The 14,452-nt window shown below is 34.1% G+C and overlaps 1 protein-coding gene across 9 annotated transcripts in view; it reads right to left on the bottom strand.

Annotated features, from left to right (window-relative positions):
• Positions 1-4,567: 4,567 nt before the first annotated feature.
• Positions 4,568-14,452, bottom strand: part of LOC126974010 (RILP-like protein homolog) — a 50,277-nt gene continuing 40,392 nt past the window's right edge. For 4 of the 9 annotated variants that reach the window (XM_050821369.1, XM_050821370.1, XM_050821371.1 and 1 more), the window contains exon 8: positions 11,496-11,756. In XM_050821369.1, the coding sequence (XP_050677326.1) occupies positions 11,639-11,756 (118 nt within the window). In that variant the 3' untranslated portion in view covers positions 11,496-11,638. Of the gene's footprint in view, positions 11,757-12,998; positions 13,090-14,452 lie in introns of all 9 variants that reach the window. The other 5 variants (XM_050821368.1, XM_050821367.1, XM_050821373.1 and 2 more) reach the window with 3 other exon arrangements.

The following is a 14,452-nucleotide window of genomic DNA, read 5'->3' as shown; positions in this document are numbered from 1 at the left end:
CATGTCCAAATGTATGCCTGCTGCTTTTAAGGTTTGACCCTGCGATTTGTTGATAGTCATTGAAAATGCAAATTAATAGGAACTGCAGGCGTTTAAAATTAATAACCCCTCCACCCGCAGCCATCCGATCGCCCGCAAGCTCGTCACACCGCCTGCCACCGGACCGCACCACAATATCGCGCACTTGGTTGTTTATCGTCGTCATAACTATCCAAATATTTGTTCAAATAATGTAGTATAGACAGAGATTATCTACTTTAAATATCTGTTATGTAAGTATGATCCTGATTTGTAAGCTATATTATTGTAAAGTTTTAATAAAATCAATATGGTAGATTTCGCATGAAAGAGCTACAAACATACATCCATATATACAGACGTCCATACATTCTTACAAACTTTCGTATTTATAATATTAGTACATACATTTTAGGAAGGTCAGAAGGTAGGGCTAAGATTTTTACAGGTCCATACATCCAGACATACACACATTCTTACAAACTTTCATAATATTTATAATATTAGCTGATACTTTATTTGAAAGCCAGAAGGTACGACTGAAATTTTCAGAGTTGTAAGATTAAGTTTAGTATGTATCGATGTATGGGATATTTAAATTTTATAATAAATGGGGCTCACTAAAAGTTTTGCACTTCTAGCTAGAAAATGACTGGCGGGAAATAATTTGTCAATTGTTTTTTACCACACATCAAAGTTATACGTACGCAACGAAAATGAAATAAAGACGAATATTTAAGAGCGATGATTTTTTATGATTTTAAAAGTTCTCTCTCTCCGCAAGCCTGTTACCGTACGTTACCTGTACCGCTCGTCTTCAAAATGCTTTTGGGAGAGAAGCACGTTGCTTGAGCACCGTGAGACGATGGTTTTCCAAATTTGAGAGAGGTCGCGTTTCTTTATATGAGGAATTTCGTGAAGGGCGGCCTTCAATTGCCGTCAACGAAAATAATGTGGCTACTGTTAAGCGGCTAATTGAAGAAAACTGGCGGTAATCCGCCTATGAGACAATTCGAGGACTATTGGGGATTGGTATGAGCCAAATTCAGAAAATTTACACAAACAATTGATAGTTCTGAAACTTTGTTGTCGTTGGATACTTCATGAACTGACAGTAGAGCAGAAGCGGGCTCGCGTGGAATGTTGCTCACAGATGCTAATGAAGTATGACCACGGACATTCTAATGCTATTTATGACATTGTCACAGGATTATTAACTCGAAAAAAAACAGCAATCTTGTGAATGGGTGTTTGTAAAAGAGAACAGGCCAACAAAAGTGAGGCAGGCGAGAAACGTTGGTAAAAAAATGATCGCATTTTTTTTTCCAATTCCACTTGAAGATCAAGAGTGTTAATGCCGAGTGGTATTCTACCATTTGTTTACCCAGGGTGTTGAAAACAGTTAAAGTTATTAATTACAACATAAGGCCCCGCTCTTTCATAGCATAATAATATGTAACAATAAACAAGTTGACCTTAACATAAATATAATTAATTAACTAAGGGAAAGAAAACTACTAACAATAATAAGATAATAAAAATTGATTTATTTGTAATCTACACTTAATGTGCTGTGTGTGTGTGGGTGTGTGTATGTATGTGTGTGAACGTGTCTGTGATTGTATGTATTGGTGAGTGTGAGATTTAGTACCTAACTATAAGTAGGTTTTCTGTGTCTTCATAATTATATGATCTTATCTACTCAATTATTATTTTCTTGCATTCATAATATGATTTTTCATGTATATTGTTTAGTTTATTTTATTATACAGTAAGGCCGCACGTTTTACATACTGTATACTTGCAAACGTTGTTTTGGTGTGAGTTACATGAGCAACAGTGTATTTAATTCTCTTATTTAGTAATGTACTATTGTAAGGAATAGTTTTGTGAAGTTTTAATACCGTATGTACTATATACATCTTTGTAACGGTCAATAAGTTACTGTCAGAATAGAGGCTATGCGTGGGATGACGCCGTTTCTTAAAATACATAATTTTAATTAAAGATCATGACAACGCTTCTTTATACACGGCCAACAAAACTAAGTCATTTTTAGCTTCCAAAAAAGTACAACTCGTCACCCATCCTTCACATAGCCCCGACCTAGCAACCTGTGACTTCTGTTTTTTCCCCAAAATCAAAGATTTGATGAGAGGTTTTACTTTTACCAATTCCGAAGAGGCAGTGATAGCGTTCAATCTTGTGCAATAGTTTTCCACGATGAAAGGTATCCAAGATGTTGACCGGCAATATAATTATCAACATGCCAAATTTTATTAAATTAGAAGCATAATTTGTCGTGTACTAAGCTGTATAAGAAACTATAGTTTTTAACTAAACCACGGGAATTCTTAAATTTTTTTGAAAAGTATTTAAAATGTTGATCGGCAATTCAAGGTATCAACATCATAAATTTTACTAAATTAGGTGCATAAGTTGTTGAGTACTATGCATTTTAGGAAGAGGTTTATAACTGTTCCACGGGAACTCTTTAATTTTATGGGATGAAAATTATCTATGATGTTGACCGGGGATGTAAGGTATCATTATTCAAAATTTCAATTAAATCGGTACAATCGTTCAGAAATTAGCCCGTACAAACAGACACAGAAATAAGAAATTCCAAAAAAATCGGGACTTCTTCTATTTCTCTTACACCCCCCTGACTCGCTTTTGATCATTATTTTTCTTTGTACAGAAATTTAATCTCTACAGATTTATTATAAGTATAGATGACTGCACGTTTCATACTAAACTAAATTTAAATTTATAATCAGCCTTTTATTACGTCGTTTTTACATCCTCTTTGGTGAAGGACAAAGAGTATTTATTTTTTGACAAAACTATTATAGCGACACAAAACAACAGAAAATACAGAACTTTTATCAACAAAAGTTAAAACGTAACAATGAAAACTTCAAAAACAAAGCAGTAATAGCACGAAAATATCACATGTACCTAACGGTAATGAATCTGCAAAGCGTATTGACGCAACAGGACGAGCGCGTCGGGGTGAAAGAGAAACGGTAGGGAGCATTACGTTCCATTGAGGTCTAGAGATAATGTGGCCCCGTTATAGTATTTTTATTCGATGCGAGTAATTTTCTACACACAAGTATACACGAGGATGTGTTCAAGCAATAACTGATATTCGTTTCAGCAACTCTTAGTGAATTTACGAACTATGAAGAACACCTGGATGTATGAAGCTGAATCTAATTAAATTTTCTATATGGTTATTGAGCTCAATGTTATAATATTATCCCTACGGATTTCCAACATTAGCTAAAGGTAAACCTTAGATAAAGGATTGGTCTCCGCTGCCCGCCAACTAGATAACACTCTACCTAAGAAAAATAGCTTTTTAATTAAGGCAACTTTAAGTTGTATATTGTATTGACTATTTGTAAAGATCCTTTTGTGCGTGACATCTTGACACTCAATCGCGTCTTTCAAACGTAACATACGCTTCGTGTTATTTTACATTGAAATTAATAAAATACAAAATACTTACTGATGATAGGTAATCCCAATGTCTTTCTTATTTCTTGTAGTATTATATTTACCAAGTTTTACTACGCTACCAGTGGGAGGCTCCTTTGCACAGGATGCCGGCTAGATTATGGTTACCACAACGGCGACTATTTCTGCTCTGAAGCAGTAATGTTTAAGCATTACTGTGTTTCGGTTTTTGGGTTTTTCAAGAATCCCGAGCGACACTGCATTGTAGTGGGCAGGGCGTATCAGTTACCATCAGCTGAACGTCCTGCTCGTCTCGTTCCTTATCATCATAAAAAAAAACGCAACCCGGCATTCAAGTTTCAATTATTAGAAAAGTTTAACACAACATGTGGCACGTCAACTTCACACATTGTTCGAGACTGGCTTGAAGACGCCCACTTGAGCGTAGTATTGGTTGCCGCACTACTACGCCTGCGGTATCAAGTTGGAGCGTAACGGAGCCCAATTCTTAATCTAAAAGATAATATATAAGTTGCAATGAGACACAAACTTAACTGGGATATTATTAAAAACTTATTACTTCATTTTTTTGTGGAAGAGGAGGACGAGCGTTAAGTGATCGCCGCCCACGTTCTCTTGCAACACTAGAAGAATCACACTGTGGACAAACTCCACACATCCAAATGGTGGAGATAATAACCTTATTTGTGGAGTATCGTGTGAAGGTGGGATTCGGCGGCAGGAATCAGGAAAAATCATGAAATCGCTCTACGGAACTCTCTTTGTGATAAATGCGGTAGAAGACACACAATGAAGCGACATCTCTACGCAACGCCAAGTGATCCAGCCGTTCACAGAGCACTGGGTCCCTGTAAAATCCAGCAGCTCTGCGTTGCACGCGGTCAAATGGTTCGAGCTGATACTGGGGTGCGCCAGACCAGAGATGACAGCAATACTCCATATGTGGCCGGACCTGTGCTTTGTAGAGTGGGTTTATAAGCTTAAAAGCGATGCAGAATTAGATCCACGTGTCGAGCAAGTGTGTTGAAAAGATTACTTAACTTTGGCATCAAATAAAACTCACTTCAATATAAACATATTTATTTCAATTTTGACACAGTCAACATTATAATAATTAGGTACCAATAAATTGTCTTACAGATTAACATTCTAGAAGTATCTATAAATATTTGATAGGAATAATGGAATGATGGATTAGTGTTCCCAGATACCCACTGGTTTGAATTAAATAATAAAGAGAATAATATGTATTGCTCAATTATTTTGACAGTAACAATTAATTATTATTTTATACGGAAAAGATGCGCTTTTTTATATTTAGACCGGTGCAGATAACATTTTATGCGCTTGAGGAAAAAACACAGAACGCGAGTTTTAATGTATGACTTAAGTATTAAGTAGTTATACAAATTAAATTTGTAACCAAAATTTATGAACGATGAGGGACTCGAAACCCACGACCTCTCGGGTTCCACCCGATCGCTCTTACCAACTGAGCCAAAAGTTCGAATGACGCATGGTTCGTAAATTTTGGTATGTCTTGTCCAACTCTCAGGTTGTGGTTGAAATTTAATTTGTATAAATAATCCCAAAGGTGAGTGATATCACCTTAAAAATAACAAATTATTTAAAGGATAAGGTATTAAGCACGATTGCTAATCTGTTCGCCGAGAATTGATAAATATTATGAGACATCTGGGAATCAGACTGTCGCTTTAGTATCGCAAACTGTATGAATATTATGGTACGAGGGCAGCAGTTCGTGTAAAGTAATTAGTAAAGAACTTACAAACCTTTATTGATATAACTTTTAACAACACTCGGCAAACAGAATTGAACGTACGAGACTCTACTAACGTGAAAATCGCTTCATCTGGAAGGCCTCTCGTTTGGCAATTGTATAAAGGATAGCATGATTCGTAAAGTGAAAAAACGGAAACCAAACCATTTTTTTTTTAAATCAAGCAATCTTAATCTTCAAGGGACACGGTATGTTCAAGGATATTTAATTCGTTTAATTATTATTAATTATATATAAAAATAAAATGCAAATTATAAAATTATTAGGTCGCAAACATTATTTTTTTTAAAGTTTCACAATAGAATACTCTTGGAATGTCTAGTAATAAGTTTGAGGTGATATCGAGCAATACATAATCTCATAACGCCATTAGTTCAAAAACGACTCTGTAATAAAGTACCCAGTACTGTGACTAGCATTAACGACATTCATGGAACTAAGCCGTTATATTTAATTACTAATGATATAAAGATCAATTTATTGCAATGTCAAACAGTCGATGTTGCCTATTGGAAATGTGAAGATGCAATCTATATAGATTAATTTAAACATTCGAAACAGGACCTTATGAGCTGGACATGTGAATTATTTTAGTTTAATCGACATCATGCAACGCAATAAAATGAGGTTTACAGATGATTACATTGCTTACTCTACATACATAGCGGTTATTACATTCCGCATCTAAATTACACTTATTAGTAAAATACTACAAAATATGATTATTGTGATAACAAATGTATGAGGCACCTTGTCTAGTTGGTAATTCTAAAGAAAAACTTCTCAAAATGTTGAATTTAAAAACCTTACGCCCGTTTTCAGTAAATCTCTTAATCTTGACATTTCTATATGTTTTAACCACTAGTTTTTAACTACCCAAAAAAATTCTGGATATGTAGAAAAGTTAAGAGATCGAATTTAAATAAAACACATTTTAAAATATTAAAACGCGTGTAAACGTTTCGTGACGTTTTCAGAGCACGTTTTCTCACGTCATCAAACGCTGGGTTAGCTAAAATAATAATAATAAAGTTAATTTTACGACAAAATCTAATGTAAAAATACAGTTACAATTACACATGTTAATCCTTTAAAAAGTGTTTTACTTAAATGTGTGTAACACTGGCGTTAACAAAGAAAATAGTATGAGATCGTATATATGCAATCAGTTTTTGGGTGACAGAAAATATCACAATTATTACATACAGAACTTTTCAAAAATCCTTCCTAAAATTATGGACATAATAATTATAATGAAAGTGTAACAATTTAGGAATCTACCTACCTACGTAGAGTGGTGGATTTTATTGGTAACTAACTGACCCAGCAAAACGTTGTTTTGCGGTTAAGTTAAGCGGTGTAAGGTTTAGGAAAACGGGCGTAAGTCAAATACGTCTAGTGAAGTATATTAATGGAAGAACATTTTCTAATAGCTTGTATGACGTTCATTCGAAAATATTTCCGTAAATTTAACTTAGACTCAAGTAGTATTGAGCAGTAAGAGAAGAAAGCATCGAAGTTACCTTTTGAGTACCAAGTCGTACAAGTAAATGGATACACAGCCTAATAAAAAAAACGTTAACTTCAAAATTGTAATGAATATCCAAAAGAAATAAAATATTATTGTTTTATATCTTTTCAAGTTCTAAAACTTATCAGCTGTCTTGTAGCTTGGTATTTTTTTTAGAAACTAATTATTAATTTAACATAAATCATCATTGTAAGTCGCTATTAAGTTTGGCACTAAAACATATATATATATATATATATATATATATATATATATATATATATAAACTATATTCCAAGCTGCTGGTTCAAGTAAATCAATATGGAATTTAAAAAAATGTCTTGTCTTGTAAAAACAATTCCAAAAAAAAACTTTTTGTAATTCGAATATTTTATCATTCATAATAAAAAGTAACTTTCAGCGATATAAATATTTTTCTTAGCAACAGTGCTAGAGTCCGTCAACCGAAAGAATTACCGCGGCATTAAGTGAAACTCATATGTAAATGTATTATTTTACAATGTGTATCAATTTAGGAAGACAATAAAAATTAATTTTGAAATTATTACATTTTGATATTTAAGCAGAGTCAAAATCAGTAGAGTAAAGTATTATAGTAGTATTATTACCCTGTGATTATCATATACTCTTTGTCCTCCAAAGAGTATATGATAATCACAAGGCTACAATATTCCTTCGTACAGCCGTAACACCGCCGCGTCTATGGGCCTTCTTTCATGAAAATGACTCTATATATAGATGACATTTTTAATCTATAATTTCTTTTCTGTTTGCTTAGATTTCGGAATGACATATAAAACCATCTATTATTACCTCATGTTACGTACTAAATCCTATAAAACATTTTCGAATGACGCAAACAAGCTGCTATTAAAGTCTATCTAAATTGGCATTCTCTTTTAAATGTCTATGGAGACTATTAATGTTAAGAAATTGAGAAGTAAATACAATTTAGAAATTCAATCAAGTACCATATAAAATTGAATTATTTAATACGGTCCAAATTAAAATCTGCTAATATACACACTATCTTAGGCCATAAATAAACAAATTAAGCATTAAATTCATTGGATATTTTTCTTACTGAATATTATACTTAGTGATAACAAGGGATGATGAGAATCCGTCAAATTTGAAACGAAAAACGAAAAAAGAAAGAGTGTTTTAAGTTGGAAAAACCTAGCCAGTACAGCATCACTTACTTTTTAAGTATGCTTAGATTATCTGTCTGTAAATCTAGATGAAACATGACATAGAAAGCCCAACCGGGCGTACATATCACCTAACGGTAGGTGATCACTGCCGGACATACTCTCTTTGGTAGTAATACTGCCCCTTCCTAGATTGCAACGTCAAGTTAATGCACAAACAATAGACTAAACACAAGATCGGATTTGGTTCGGCCGAACCATCGGACGCGGTCTAGTACCGGACCATATTTGATGATATGTCGTATTGTCCAAAATTATTATTATTATTACCGTACTGAGTACGACGACGGTACAATTGGTGTGAGGCGCCCACAGGATCGTCGGATGGTCTGGCAGTATCAAATTCAACCATGTGTTTAGGCTAAAATATATTATTCTCGTCAGTTTATATCAGAAAATAATAACAATGAAAGACATCTAATAAGCATATTTTAAAAGTAAGTGATTTTTTTAAAGATATAAATACTTTACAAGTCCAATAATAATAATAATAATAATTAGTAGCACCACGACGTAAAGGCTCACTAAGCGCCGGATGCAAGACTTTTAAACATAACTCTTACAACCGCAACGAGAGCGGTCCCAACTCGGATTCAAGAAAATACAGTCGTGCAGCAATTTACGCAATCTGTAAAGATTGTGCAAACAATTATAGCACTTGTTTCCCATTCTATAAAAATCCAAAATTGCATGCACAAATGTAACATAACAATACCTTCATCCTTAATTACATAAAATAGTCTATTTCAAACTGCTTTGATCTTTCAATTAAAAACAGTGGAATTCAAACTCTTTCTCCACCGTTCACCTTGTGAGTTCTTTAGCCACAGACCTACAATGCCCCAAGAGTTCGAATACCACCAAGTATTTGCTATAATATAATCCCCGCACGATAAGATGAGGATAGGTCGCAATTTGACTGACGTCAGAGCCAGGCATTAAAACAATGTCCAATCAAAATTCGTTTGTAAATTCAGACGATCATCAAATTTTTATTTTTCCTTTATATTATTATACTTTCCGAATATTAAGTTGGTTGAACCGGGTCACTGACCGCTGTGACGTCATTCATAGCGGCGCGCCATGTTAAGACATCACGCTGCTTTTCGCGCCAAATAAAATATTAAAATAAAAAGGAAACAAAAACTAGTTTATTTCTAGGCATATAACCTATTCGCCAATTTCAAGACGTATTTTGACAGGCTTAATTATATTCTCTAAGGAATGCATGACTGCTGACGTCACGCAAACATTAATATAAAAAAACACGTCCTCGTTTCAACGCGCGGTGAAAATAACAATTCTATTACAAATTGTTTTAGTAACCAAACCTTAACTAACGCCAAACACTGTCTGCCAATATCTGTCATACTTAAGTGAGTTAGTAGCGTAAGACTGCCAATCGTGTCTATGTAAATATAAAAAAAAAAAACAATAAAAAGTACCGCACCTATAATTTAGGAAACAGCGGGCAGCAAGTCTTTGACGTTAGTACCACAAAGTTCAAAGCAATTTGAAAAATTTATATCTTTAGTATCGCCCATCTCCTCGTGCTACAAAAACTGTCGCTAATCTGTATTAGAAATTGTTTTTTTCAATTCCGACTCGTGGTCACACGTGTGACTACGAGTATTTTTTTTCCTTGTCGTCACACCAAGGGTTTTACTACACCCTGTTGGTGATTGATATTATAAGTGATGTGTCAATTTCTATTCTTTTCAATGTCAATATCCACGTCCTCTTTAAAGACAGTTAATAGTTTACTAACTACTACACATTTTTTTTTAAATTATATTGTTTAGTGAAAAAAACATTTTCCGTCCATAGTCATTCGTTATCTAAACTATAGAGAATGTCGAGATTATGATAATAGAAATTGACACATCACTTATAATAACAATTACCGGGTGTAGTAAAACCCTTGGTGTGACGACGAGGAAAAAAATTACTCATAGTCACACTGGTGTGACAAACTGGTGTGACCACGAGTCGGGAATGGTTTTTTTTAGAATATCTATTTGCAGACAAAATTGTATCATCTGAAATGGGCGGTGATACATACTTAGGAAATTATACAATAAATATTTCTAATTATAATATCCTTCTAATACGGAGTATAAACATAACACAGCCATAAAGCCTCGGCCTATTTTGATTTAAATATTTGCCACCCTTGGAGAACATAAAATAATAGCATACGTTTGTTGTGTGAAAAAAATACCCGAAACAGGAGCTACGTTTTACAATAAATTGCAACACAATAAGAGGAATCAATTTGTCACAACTTCAGCTCTATTATGACCACAATGTCTCAACCATAAACCGAATAAAAATTTCAAAAGTTGCATTATACAAGTGTACATTTCGCTTTTATTAAGATTGTTATTTTCATCCCAGTACGACTTTCGAGCATAATTAATAAAGGATATAATTTTAATAAACAAACATTTTATTCTGTCCCCGAAAAATGAATTCTGGTCTGCCTTCTCGCAACAAATACGACAGTCACAATGAGTTGCTACTTCTACTAAATTTGGACTATATTCAACTTGATTTGATATTTCTACATTGTTCGTTTTAAATTGGTCTATGTTCTCAACTACAATAGCTGGTTTACTTCCATGTATGATTTTAGGAGCCATCTTAGAGAAGCTCCTCTTTAGTTTCGATATGTTTTCACTACTTATATTATAAGAGTCTAGTTTTAACTTCATATGTTTCATATCTGATTCAGTTTTCCTTTCAGATTTTGTATTATTTTCCATTAAATCATTGAAACTTCTAGCTTCCTTTATATTCTGTCTTACCAAAACTTCTTTTCTCAAATCTATGTAAGAATTTTGATGCCAAGCGTTCGCTGTAACACCAAAACGTCTTTGCCTGACAGTTTTAACTTTATCGTGAGGTATATCTTGTTTATCTACAGAAGTATTCCTATATAAAGGAGGTTTAACAACATTGGTATCATCATAAGTAAAATTTAAATTTTCAGCTGAAGTTTTGGTAGAATCTCTATAATCGTCGAAATTCTTAAATGAAAATGTTTTCTGTAGTTTTCTTATTTGGGGAGACAAATTAGTATCATCCACTTCGATACCCTTATAGCTTTCTCTGAGAACGGATAGGGCTACGCTGTTCCCTAACATTGAATTTGTTACGTCTAAAGATACATGTCTGTTTTTCACTTTAGAAGGAGCGGGAATGTCTTCAAAACTTCTGTACTGCTCAAAACGTAGACCATTGCTCTCTGAATCTACCATCCAAATAAAGGATTCTGAAGACGTTACCTCGCTGAGCGACCAATCAGAACCTAATGTCTGTAAATAATTGACAATATCTAAACCCCGATCAAGGGAAATGGACCTCTGCAACGGTATGTCATGACTGAATCTAAAATCCAGCTCAAATTCTGCATCTTCGTCCCCCTCGTCAAACTTACTTCCGAGCCAGTTATCAACTTCGAGTTTGTTAAGGTTGAGATTGACGAGCTCCTGTCTCAGGTCTATCTGTGACTGTTTGACTTCGGAGTATCGTCTGCGCTTGTTATGTGGAGTGTTTGTGTGTTTGTCTGTGTCGGTGGGGTCGGAGTGTCTACGCGGGGGCGGAGGCAGCGCCAGCGGTCGCGGATACCTTGCCGGCAAGCGACAGAGGCCCGCGGCGGGGGAACGCGCCCACGGCGATATCAGACTCAACAAAGAGCTTGCGAAAACTGCGGGACGATACAATCCTATCAGTATAACTTATTAAAACGGTAACTCTACGTAGAATCACCCAAACTTTAAGCGAAATAAACTATATACTATATATATATATATATATATATTACTAATTTTAGTTTTATCCGTAATCTGTCGTAAATAAGCTTATGGCTAACTTTTCGCCATCATTGACATAACTTTGGTCACATTTGGGAATGCTTTAGAGAAATTAAATCTAATTGCGTCTGTCACAGTCATAATTACATACGTATAGTTTGATACATGAATGTCTCATATCTAAAACTTTAAAAAGAATATGGAAATTAAATTCAAGGGTGATTCCCATAAAATACCAAATATCAACTAAATAATTCCTCTTTTGGAAACTATAAGATATGTTTGAATCATTTATAATTTACTTTCATGTTGATTCTCAACCTTTTGTCACGTTGACTAATAAAACAGACGTCATCAACAAGAAGTATTTTTGGGATTTAAAACTATCGAAACTTATATCTTATAAGTAATAACAAAACTACAGCCAAACGAAGCGCACGTTAACATTAACAAAACTACTCCTTGCATGGAAAACTATCAAAAATATTGAGCTACTAATATACGGTGATATTACAGTGAAAGATTTCGTATTGATCGTTACAAATTCAGTTCATATAAAAATATACTTCTTTTCACATTTCAATCAAACAATTACTCTGTATACTTTATACATTACACCTAGAACGGTGTGTGCGTATTTTTTTTTGTGAAGAAGTAACGAAAAGAGTAACGCCCTGCCCTGCAATTGCAATGCAGTGCCGCTCAGGATTCTGAATGAAATTGAGCTCGTCACTTTAACACATACGATGTTGAGTATTATTAGTCGGTAGTATGACGTAGGTGGAGTGTGGAAATCTGTAAGTCCGTTTTTTTATTGTTAAGGGATTAGATATACAACCTATATTTTTATAATATATTTTAATTCCTGAATTAACATCCTGTTAATCAAACAATAAAAAAAACCGGACGCGCAATATTACGTAGCGAGTTGAACCAATAACGTGTAGGATGACTACAGAACAGTTAGAAATTTAACTATTGGCTAATCTGTACTATATAGTAAAAAAAACTTTCCTTAAACGGTGATTTAGTGTAACTGAATTTCTTCTTATTTTTAAACGGATAAAATAGTTTACAATAGTATACTTGTTATATTTGTAACGATCAATACAATATAACACGAATGTGTGATGTACCTTTATAGTGGTTTAATACCAAGGGCCGAAAGAGATCTTCGGTGGCGGCGAGCGACTCCCGTGCGCCCGTGACGTCATCGCCAACCAGAACCTAGCCATCACGCACTAATGTATAGGGGGTGGGAAAAATAACAGCAACGTAATATACAAAGCAGGTGTGAAAAGTGACGCAACACAAAACGAAGTATGCCGAAGTCAAAGCCGAAGTGAGTGAGGTGAGTAAAGTCCACATGTGGCGCAAAAACTAATAATGATAATGAAGTTCTGTTTAAAGCAAGTTTATAAATGTCAAAAAGCGAAACAATAAGACCGGATACAGGATTGGAAGATGTTAATGCATAAAGTGACTCAAGTGTTAATACACTTTGTCCGTGCCATTCCGTGCTACAAGTACTATCCGTGCATCTCTTTCGGCCCTGGTCTATTTTCCACACATCACATTATTTAACCTAAAAATTTGGAACAAAATTTTGAAAACAAAAAAACAGTAACCAAATCCCATAGCCAATCGATAGAAAAATGTACCAGAACCAATAAAAAGCAAATACACAAATATTGTGTAATACGCCATAAACTTTCTGCTTCTAACACAACTTCAGCACTTGTTCAACAATTGCATCGCTGGGTATTACATTTTATGGATGGACATTGCTTCTAGCAGAAAAATATTATGTATTATGTAATTTTAGCGATAATGAAGAGTGTTAAATAGCTGTGAGTACGTATGAAAATAATATCTTTTATTTATTGCCACATGAATTTAAAATTTATATCGAATATAATTTAATTATGCTGTGCATTTCACAAGCTATACATTCATTTGTTATAATAAAATATCCATACTGTTAACCATAATATAAACCACATGCCTGTTAAAATTCATGCTTACTAATGGACTACATAGATAAAAAGAAAAGATCAACTTGACATCCCACTTCAGATCCTCTATAGGACATTTACATAAACTTAACATCCCACTTCTGATTCTTTATTTTCAGGGACATTTACATTTGCTTAAAATAAATATATAAGCCCATTCTACATTGTGAGTGTAAACACCCCATTACAGCAACAAAGCAAGCATTTATCGTAAACTTTTACGGTTCTTATCGATATTCCTTAAAGTGATATCTGAATATGAATAATAGTTATTAGTTATAAACACGATGCAAACCGTTAAAGTTTTAAATGATAATTTTTCAATGATTGATCAATTAATGATGATTCTCAATAGGTTATATTTTTATATTTTTTATACGAATAAATAATGACGATTGAATGAAAGACCCATAGTATCGTCTGCCTATAACAGATACAATACTACCTGGGTCGGAACTTTCTAGAAACCAACGTGTATGGTGTCACTCACACCTCAATTCAAAACTTATCGTGAGACTTAACGATGAGTTGTCTTATGTATTTTATCTCGGTTTGAATGTTTAAACTCTCTCACA

The sequence above is a fragment of the Leptidea sinapis genome, chromosome 31, assembly GCF_905404315.1.
Source record: "Leptidea sinapis chromosome 31, ilLepSina1.1, whole genome shotgun sequence".
Taxonomy (NCBI): Eukaryota; Metazoa; Arthropoda; class Insecta; order Lepidoptera; family Pieridae; genus Leptidea; species Leptidea sinapis.
Note: the sequence above shows the minus strand (reverse complement) of the source record. Positions and strands in the feature narration are given on the sequence as shown.